We start from the raw sequence: 10,301 nt of genomic DNA on the forward strand, positions 1-10,301 counted from the left end.
GGTAGAGGGGGTAGTTCATGATCTCTAAAGCACCTTATGACTCAAGATGCTACACACTTTAGATTCTTCAATGGATAGTATGCTTTAGCAGTGCAGTCAACACATATCCTTTAACAGAGGATATATATTTTAGTTTCTCTGTCGGGCACTGTTACTAGTTCATAGGTGTTTGCAAGGAGAAAATAACAAACCTGTCTGCAGGTTGTGGAAGGGTCAAGGACTTGATGCAGTCCCTGCTTGTTGAACTCCAAATTGAGGGTTGGTTTTTATTTTTCCAGCTGCTCTAGTGGACTTCTTCATGAGAAGTGTTTAAGGCTCTCACTATTCTAGGTGAACACTCTGCTGTTCTGCACTTGCTGGGTCTGTACCAGGAGTTTTTTAATTTCAAAACCTGTTGGCCAGTGATAGGAAATGCAAATGCTTCTCTTTTTCATTAAACCAGCCATTCTATGCAGATCTTAATTGCTTTATTATTCTTTCATTTGATTTGTTTTACAAAGCTTTTTCTTACCTGCTTTCTGATTATCTAAACTGAATTCTTAGTATCTTTAAGCATGCCTCTCAAGACCTCAGAGTATACTTTACCAAGTTGATACTAAAAAGTTGATAAAGGTATCTGTTGTGCTATGAAATTCAGCTTCAAAATAAGCAAAGTGTTAATGGTAACAACTACAGTAATTTGGAAATGTTTATCGTGAATAAAAAGGGACTAAATATCACTTGTTTACTGCAAGCCTAAGCATATTCTTATTAAGCCACATTAGTTACACTTGAGGTACCTTCTTTAAAAAGATGACACACATTGCATTAATCTTTTGTATTTTTCTGTCAATCCTCTTAAAGGATCCTTATTTAACTGGGAATTGTAATCACACATGACAACACCAACTGGAGAGTTTCATTGCAAAACGGCTTGTTTGAGGTAGCATGAAATCATTATCAATGGCTGCCAGCAGGCAAAAATAGCTCTGATGGCAAAGAAAAGATTTTATGTTCCTTTTGCCAGATTAAATATTAGGGTTGCTGGAAACATTATTCAGGTTTAGAAATGTGCCTTATTTTGTTGCAAAAAGTGCATAGTGTTACACCCATTCTGGTTTGGTTTTGTGTCTTAAGATCTTTTTCTAGCAGTAACATTCGCATCCAGTAGATGTGTGAAATAAGAGAAGAAATGGGCCAGATCCTTTTATGTGATACACTTGAGATAACTTGTACAGACTGTATAAAAGCCTGATGACCAAAACATGACCGATCCTTTGGAGACTTGGGGCAGCTGTGGTAGCTTAACAAGAGGTTAAAAACCAAGTTACTGTATCTGGAAAGTAGTAGACTTGTTTTTTTCTTTAAGTGAGATTAGCCTTGAAAAATCTGCATTGTTAGATTAGTGGCAAAGCTTAGAAAGAAAACCTTGAGTTTTTAATTCCCCAAATAAGTGTAGTTTTGCCCTCCCCCATGTTCCGTTTGCAGATGTCTCTCCATCACTGTAGCGATTCTCTTGTTATGGTTTGAATTTACAGGAACCCACACAACTGAGTTGCATGAAGAATGTTTCAGTTCCCTTCTAGAATCACAGGCAGGTTGCTGTTGGCCCATGATAACATCTTTTGCAAAAGAGAAGAGAAGCAGTGTGTTGGTTATTGGAGATCTCTCAGGTGTCGGTGCAGAATAAGTGAGAACATAGTTTCGTTTCTTTTAGAAGAACAAAGCTCCTCCCTCATAACAGGCACTATCTTGAAATGTCAGGCCTTTTCTTAGAAAGAAATGCTACTGTTTTTCTATTAAACTCTGTCTGGAGTAGTAGAAGTCAAATACTAGTAATGATGTAGATAAAGCATACCTTTATTATGCAAGACATAAGGTTTGTGCCATTTTCAGGTCTATAATGCTCTCTTTGGCAAGAAAAATGATTATGGGGTAGCATTAATTTTCAGTATGAAGCAGACTGTTTTGAAACAAGCATTTCACCTGTCAGAAAAGGCTCTGCAAAGAATGTGTATGATTGTCTCTTGCGAATAATCCCATTTGAGTTTTGACAGGAGTATTACTCTAAGAAGGAGAGTTAATCATGGGCATTTGTCTTTGCAAGGCAGAGCCTAACCCAGTGCGTTCTGTTGGTACTCAAATTCAGTAGCTCAGATTTTTCACACTGATGTCACTGGTCTGTTTTTCTTGGTTTTATTGGTTGAAATTTGAATAAGGACAATTTAATGTTGAAGTCCCATATCTACAAGTCTTAAAAAGAACAGGGTAGCGAGCAGTGGGCTTGGAGAGTTCTACAGGGAAATTAAATTAAAACTAATTGCTGCTTTTCCAGCTATGTTTAATTTCTGTCTGCACATTCAGAGATACAGACACTGAGTCTGTGAGAAATAAATGCTTGTGGTCAATGCAAGAGTGACCTTTCAGTTCCTGAGTACTTTGTTCTCAGCAGGGAATGTCGTGTGCTTTGTAAATACTGCACATCATATGGGCAGTATAGAAATAAGTGAAATGGGGAACATGGAATTTGCCAGGTTAGAGTTAGTGTCATGAATCTGAGGATAATTTTGGACAGGAAAAAAAAGTATATGTTGCCTCAGAAGATTTTTTTGATTTTACACGTCTAATAAAATCAAAGTGAATGTCTTAAATGTTGTCTGTTTAAGAGGTTGATACACTGATGACCTTTAACAGGGTTCATAAAACAATTAGAGGGGATTGATAGGGATTCACTACCTCAATTCCCTGTCTCCTGATATCCAAGGTTGGTTTTAGGTCTTTAACATACCACAAGTAGTATACAGCTGCAATTTCTGTGGCATTAAATGAGAACAAGTCACTATCATTTCTTAGATCTTCTAATAGCATTTTTTATCTTTTAATACAGGTCTAGAATTTGCATATTCAGCTGCTCCCAAATCTATGCAGAGTGCCATCATGGGGCTGTTTTTTTTCTTCTCGGGGATTGGATCATTTGTTGGCTCTGGCTTGTTGGCACTAGTGTCTATTAAAGAAATTGGCTGGATGAGTAATCACACAGACTTCGGTAAGTTATTTTCAGTGGATTCATAGTCTATCAAGTAGAAGGCTTCCTTCACAAGCAGTTAAGCATCAAGTGTGTGGAACTGTTGAGTCTTGGCACAGTGCTTATTAAAAAATAAATAAATTTACTATTTTGTTAAAGATAAAATTTCATTTTACATGTAAGTGTGAAGTAAGTGTGAAGTAATTGTGACTATGCCAAATGCCACATTGCCCTCATGAAAGCATGGGAAAGATGCATAAAGTATTTTGCCTTGGTAAGGCCTCTCAATTACCTGCTCAGCTGTTATTGCATTTCATCACTAGAAATGACTTAGAAACTTTTGTATTGTAGTAAAAAATACTTAATTTCTGTGTGGAAGAAGAATATATTTGATAGAATATAGGACAAGGGGTAACGGGTTAAAACTTAAACAGGGGAAGTTTAGATTAGATCTAAAGGGGAAATTCTTTCCTGTTAGGGTGGTGAGGCACTGGAATGGGTTGCCCAGGGAGGTTGAGAATGCTCCATCCCTGGCAGTGTTGAAGGCCAGGTTGGACAAAGTCTTGGGTGAGATGCTTTAGTGTGAGGTGTCCCTGCCCATGGCAGGGAGGTTGGAACTAGATGATCTTAAGGTCCTTTCCAACCCTAACTATGCTATGATTCTATAAAGTCCTGAAATTACTTTCTGGAGTTATAGGGAGTAAAATGTACCCATCTCTCTTAGTGATTATTCAGCTTCCTAGTTTCAGGAGACTTCATCAAACTTACCATGAGGTCATTCTGTCTGCTAGCTATTTGTAGTCTTAAAAAAGTCCAATCTGCTTTGTATTGCCAGTTAAAGTTAAAAATAATTATTGGCACCAGTAGGTGGCACCTCGGGAATTCCAGAAAAATCCCATCCTCATTGGGCTAATTAGTTCCAACAGAAGGAGTGTGAAAAGTTCTTAAAATGTATGCTAGACCTATTGTATAGACGGAGCTTAAAAGTGCAGCCTAAGCTTGCTTTAAATCTGTCATGAGAGAATTTGCCATTTAAACCCAATTTGCATGCTGCCACAACGTAAAGTTGTCTGGAACAGTACACATGCCTCAAATTGCCATCTTTTGTTTGTATGTTACTCTTTAAGAACCTGCAAAAGGTCACAGGTAACCTTAACTTTATGGAAGTGCCCTCACCAAATGAAAACTTACATAGAGACTTTTTTTTTTCCCCAAATTCCCAGTCAATTCCAAAATCAGAGGAGCTATCTTTTTCTGCAATTCTGTATAGATAATTCAGTTAATAAGGGCTCAATAGGAGGCTAGAATTTCATACAAATTAATAAGTGTGATACTTGTTGCTTTTTTAGCCTTTTGCCTTTGTTTTCTGAAGCAACCTAAGAGAAGACAGTACTGAATGTTTTCTCTAGAAGATATTTAGGTTGTGGTAAATATATCCAGATTTGGCTAGAACTGGAAGATGTTACCTTTCATGACTTGCTGGTCATCTGTTTTGAGTAAGCTCAGTGGATTGTCCTTTGGACAGCTGTCAGAACTGGACATTTCTCCCTTCAGCATACAATCGAGCATGCTCAGCAGCTATATTCATCTGGCTCAAGGCTGAAGAACTCAGTGGGTGATTTTGATCTGTAGTATCCATAGTAGCTACTGGTTTAACTGTTAATCACTAATTTTTCATTTGGTAGAACATTATTGAAAGTTACCAAATTCACAGTTTATATACTGGGCATGATGTGCTGTGGTATGGAACACCCCTTTGGCTAGTTTGGATCAGGTATCCTGTCTCTGCTTCCTCCCTGCTTCCTGTGCCCATCCTCACTGGCAGAGCATGAGATTGAAAAAGTCCTTGATCAGAACAAACATTACTTAGCAACAACTAACAACATGGGTGTGTTATCAGTATCCTTCTCAAGCTAAAGTCAAAAACACAGCACTGCACCAACTAGTAAGAAGGAGAACAACAACTGCTACAGCTGAACCCAGGACACATTAGATGCTGTATAATAACTGTAGTCACATGCACCAAGTTTCTGCTTTTTATACTAACTTGTGATACCATATGAGAGGTAACTGCCTGCCTCACCTCTGCTGAGAAAGTTCACTCTCTGCTGGCACTGCTGTGTTGGTTGCTGCCATTGAAATGACTGTTATTTCTCTGACAAAAACTGAGATTGCATGGGCTTAATATCCCATCTCATAAAGGATAATTACTACTCTTTAAACACGTCTGCTATTGAGATGGAGATTCACATGTATATTGTATTTTAAATGTCAAGGAAAGACTGTTTAATTTTACTGCGTTTTATTATAAGTTCATTTAATTGGATCTTAAGTTTCAGTAATTAAAGTAATTTAATCTTAACAGTTATAGGCATGCTGCATGAACAGCTCGTTAGGATCGATGTATACGTCACTGTTTTTACTCTAACCTTTGTGATAATCATAATGGTCCAACTGGCTGTGGCTTATGTGCATGTTGGAAATGAGCCCCAATACATTGTTCTTGGAAGTACAGCAATAGTTAATGCATATTGCCTAATAGAGGAATAATATTTTAGCAATGAGCTTTCTTAATTTAACATTATTTAATCCGGTACAAATCACTGTAACAATTTTGAGGGAGTGTCAAAGGTGAATTGAGCCAAAAAAAAGCCATGTATGTTTTCATGAATTGTAAACTTTGTCCTAAAAGAAGGCTTAGACATCTGAGTAATCACTTTCTTTATATCTACAGAGTTGCCAAACTTTTTTCCCTTTAAAAACATTCATCTTTTTGTTCTTATTTTATCTTTGAGTTAGCAGAGAAAGGAGGTACAGGCCTCCAGATGCAGAAAGGCATATAGTAGGGGTGAAAAGGGTGCTGGAGGAGACTCTAGTATACATAGTACAAAAAAAGAAATCATATATTTACCTGTTTCAGTTAAACTGTAAAACATGAAAGACTTCCTTTTTTGCCTTCATTAAAGCTGTATCGCAGCACTGTTTTCTCCAGGCTCCTTAAAAGCACATCTAGAAAAGATGGTAAAGGCTTTACATTACTAACGTCTATCAGTGTAATTTTGCTTCCGTCTTGGATCCAGAGCTTTATTTACAGCAATTTTTTTCTAGTCTGTTTGGCCATGGCACAGGGATGTTTTCTTTCTGCATTTGAAATCGGGCATCTCCTCAAAAATTGAGGAGTGATCTTTACTGCTTACCATTATGAAGTAAATCATACATGAAAATACACACTGAGGTTTATCTGAAGTCAAGGCATTGCAAGTTTGCAGCATAAGAAACCAGACTTAAAAACATGACGGAGGGGGAAGAAAGAAAGATTATTAACCTCTTAGCCCTTAAAATTGTTGACTTTCATGAAGCATGCCCACTGTTATATGTATGTAGTCTTTGTTTGCACAAAGGTCTTACAGTGGTAGGAGAAGCTTTCAGCTATTTACTGTAAGAAATACTGCAGTAACAGCATATCAGCGTCTTCAGGGACACTGCCTGGTTTGAGGCATTGAAGCACAAATGCAAGCAGTCCTTGTACTGTGCACGTCTTCCTCAGAAGGTCCATCTTTTGCTCTGGATAATTAAAAATTAAACTGTGCTGTCAGATGGAGATGTGATTTGGTTTGGTTTTGCCAGATGTCTTCACTAGTTAGGCTTGAAGGGAGTGACGTTTTAATTCATGTAATCTGTATCAATCTTCTTCTTTCTAGGTAATATTAATGGCTGCCAATTAAACTATTACTTTTTTTTGCTGGCTGCTATCCAAGGAGCAACCCTCTTGCTTTTCCTTATTGTTTCTGTGAAATATGATCACCAAAAAACAAAGATTAATGAAGTGGCTGCCAATGGGAGGATCTGATACCTGTTACAGAGCAGACTATTACAGCAGCTCACAGTGAAGTGGCAGTGCACCCTACGTCTGCAATATCAAGGTTTTCTCCAGTGAGACTCTTGCTAGACTTGCATGTTACAAGAGTTCTCTCCCTTGCCCCCCTCTCATGTAATGTCAGTAAGTGCCTTATGTTGGCGGGGCTGGTTTCTTGCACTACTACTATGTCCTGGCAGAGGACAAATACAGATCTCGGAAGTGTATTTACTCTAGCCTAGGCATTCAAGTTGCTCTTTGTTAATCGTGAGATTACTAAACTCCTGGAAGCCAGGACACTTACAATGGAAATGGAGTAGAAGGATTCATGATATGAATTTTTCCTGACTGAAAAGCTCTGCTTAGTGAAGAAGAGTGGATCTAGAGAAACGCTCAAGAGTCTCAAGCCTACATTTGAGGACACAAGAAAGAAAGCGTTTTAATAAACCTCAAGAAGTGGTTACAAGAATAAGTTTTCAATCCTGAGAGTCATTTTTGGAGGAGAAACAGGGACAAATTAAGTTGCAGATTAAAAAAAAATTAAGTTTTATAATTGACCTTTCACTGGCAGTGTCTCAAGGATTTAAGTCCAAACTTGCAGTCGCAACTATCCAATACTGAAGCCTGAATTATATGTCACAGTAGCTTGTCATATAACTGGCTGTGACTTTTGGTGCACAATGAAACACTTGTTTGGACTGAAATGGTTTTACTTCAGAAATACTTTTATTTTTTGGAGCTGCAGTAGATGTATTAGGATAATATGGAAACAAACATCTTTTGAAAAACCCTGTTCAATCTAATGCTGTTATTTCCCTAAGGAATATATAAATATTTTCAGAAGAAAACTGAGATTGAATTCTCAGAAGATGAATACACAGTAACAATTTAGAAGCCTTTCAGCCAGTTCTTCAGTCTTGTGTCTTACTTCTAGCTAACATGCTACAGGGTTTGTATCCTTCAGCAACACATTCCTATAGCAGAGCAAATGGTTTTTATGTTCAGCCTCCTGAATTTTAATGATTCTAACAATTGTAGTTAAGATTGTGTGCAGATGGTATGGAAGATACATGGAATTATGCAGAAAGAAAATAAAAACTCGACTTTTTATTAACGTGTTGAATTTTTATCATTTCCTTTGTCTGCATTTATGTTGTTAAAATATCCTGGTTTTGTACATGGACATCTTTTTAATGAGTTTACAAAATAAAATGAAGTTCCATGCTGTGACTTTTGACCTTTTGTTTCTAGGTGGATAAAATTACATTACAATTATTTACTTCTTTAGCCTTTATTTCCTAAATATATAGTGGAATGCTATTAGATTTGTAAGTGTACACTGACATCCTATTAGTTTTGTCAGATAACTTAGCTGAATGCAAGCTGTCCTGTCTTTACCAAGGTAAATCAGTGTAGATGCTATTTAGTGATTGCATTTTTTCAGTTATTCCAGTTTTAATTCATACTATATAAAGAAGTAAGTAAGTAGTATCTCATGAGGAAAAGCTGATTTCCTTTTCTAACTTTAAGAGCTCCATCTGCTATATTTCTGGAGTATCCCATTTATATCAAGCTAAAAATATTAAGATTGTATAAGCTGCATAAGGAACATATAGGGACAAAATAATTTCTATGTATGCTTTTTCAATCAGGCACTTACGATACAGGGATGAATCTGTAGTGTTTCATGTTTATTTAATTCACTTCTAAGGCATATATAATCACATGAGGGAATTGGGTTGTGTCCATAAAGTTATTCTACTTAGTTGTATAAAGATCTTGCTTTTAAAAGCATCCTTGCCTTAGAAGGAAGGAACCTCCAGGAGTAATTTTGCTTCTGGTCTTAGAAGTTACCACCTCTGGTCCCTGTTTACTTATCCCTGTTGTGGTAACTGAACTTAATTTATTGTACTACCCCCCCCCCCCCCCCCCAAGATCTAACATTTTTCAGCAAAATTAATAGATTTTCCCTCTGAGCTGTGTCTGCCTATTATAGTTAAAAGTGAATTTAATGAAGAATGGAGAGTAATCTGCACACGACTGCAAGAAACGAGGTGTCTAATAGCAGCCGTGGCAGTCTGTGCAGGCAAACTTTAGTGAAACTATTAAAGGAAAAAACTAATACTCTGTTAGTCCACTCAACATTTGGGCAAGTATCTTTTACCCTGTTACAAGCATACAGTAAATGTCTGTATGTTTCTGTTGGTGGTTCTAACACTCTGGAAATGAGACTGCACATGCAACCAGTTGTATAACTTTTCTTTGGAACGACATGGCTGAGCTCCAGGCACAAGCAGTTATGACCATTTACGAAGATTAATCTGACACTTGCATCAAAAGGATAAGGTGTTTTTGTGACTCAAAGGCTTGGCGGATTCTTCTTCCTTGTCTTGTCCTTTAGTGTTTCTGCTCCAGTCACAGAAATAGGACTAATCAATTAACTTTGTGACTGAGCACTGCACCTTATTGATAAAATACCTTGAAGTGTATAGGTTGAATTTAGTTACATTCACTTCCTAAGATTGTTCCAGTGTAACAGAATGTTGTGACAGGAGTCACCCCACTGGACATTTCACCCCACTGGACATTTCACCCCACTGTCTTTCCAGGCACGTTAAATTCAAAACACACAGTGGAAAGGAAGTACTTGTCACCTGAGAGCAGGTATCTGATTCAAATTCATTACTTTTAGTCATAAAGAATTATGACGAAAATAAGCGTGTACCTTACAAAGCCTATGCCAGCTATAATCTAATCATGCATGAAGATCAGATGCCTGGGTCCCTGTGTTTCATTTGAGATTGTAAGGTGGAGGCATTATTCGCGTAATTGCAGGTCTTTCAAGAGTACAGCAAACCCTGGCTTCTCATGCCTTTGTGGCTACAGCCTGTACTGAATAGCCCTCCTCAGAAAAAGGGAGGCTTTTTCATTTATTCTGTTTATGTAAATCTCCAGAGTGAGTTTAATTACTTTAGTTGAGGCATCCATCAGTATTTCCCTTAGAAGCCTGTAGTCAACTCTGTAAGTCTTTTTTGTTTTGTTTGGGTGTTTTGGGTTTTTCACCCAAAGTTGCTCAGGGCTGACACTTGTCACACAAGGATTCAGCTTAACAATAAACCTGTATTAAAAGATGCATGGAGTTCTTAACATTTTGCGTGTGTTTTTAAATTGTTTTTTGAAAAATGGTATCCTAGTGATTTTGGTTATGTGCAGGGCAAGTTAAGCTACTGCAGACAAGCCCTCTGGGGAAACAGATTACAATGCTTTCCATCTGAACAGTCAATAGTTTGAGATGCAGAGTCATTTCTGAGGAAGCAGAGAATTTGTAGACAAAACTCAGTGCTGCTGGAGGAATAATGCACGTACCTGAGAGCATGGCACCTGCCGGCCTTCCAGAACAGCGATGTAACTGCAGTGAAAGAACAGAGAGGAGAACTAAGG

The 10,301-nt window shown here is 37.6% G+C and overlaps 1 protein-coding gene across 1 annotated transcript in view; it reads left to right on the plus strand.

Moving 5' to 3' along the window:
• SLC15A4 (solute carrier family 15 member 4) overlaps nucleotides 1–8,090 on the plus strand; it is a 30,434-nt gene extending 22,344 nt beyond the window's left edge. The window contains exons 7-8 of the mRNA XM_061466170.1: nucleotides 2,867–3,025; nucleotides 6,706–8,090. Coding sequence (XP_061322154.1) covers nucleotides 2,867–3,025; nucleotides 6,706–6,854 — 308 coding nt within the window. The 3' untranslated portion in view covers nucleotides 6,855–8,090. The remainder of the gene's footprint in view (nucleotides 1–2,866; nucleotides 3,026–6,705) is intronic.
• The last annotated feature ends 2,211 nt before the right edge of the window (nucleotides 8,091–10,301 follow it).

This window comes from Pezoporus flaviventris, unplaced genomic scaffold (genome assembly GCF_033815535.1).
Source record: "Pezoporus flaviventris isolate CSIRO_AGI_PZ_B2104156 unplaced genomic scaffold, CSIRO_AGI_Pfla_v1 ptg000041l, whole genome shotgun sequence".
NCBI classification, from domain to species: domain Eukaryota; kingdom Metazoa; phylum Chordata; class Aves; order Psittaciformes; family Psittacidae; genus Pezoporus; species Pezoporus flaviventris.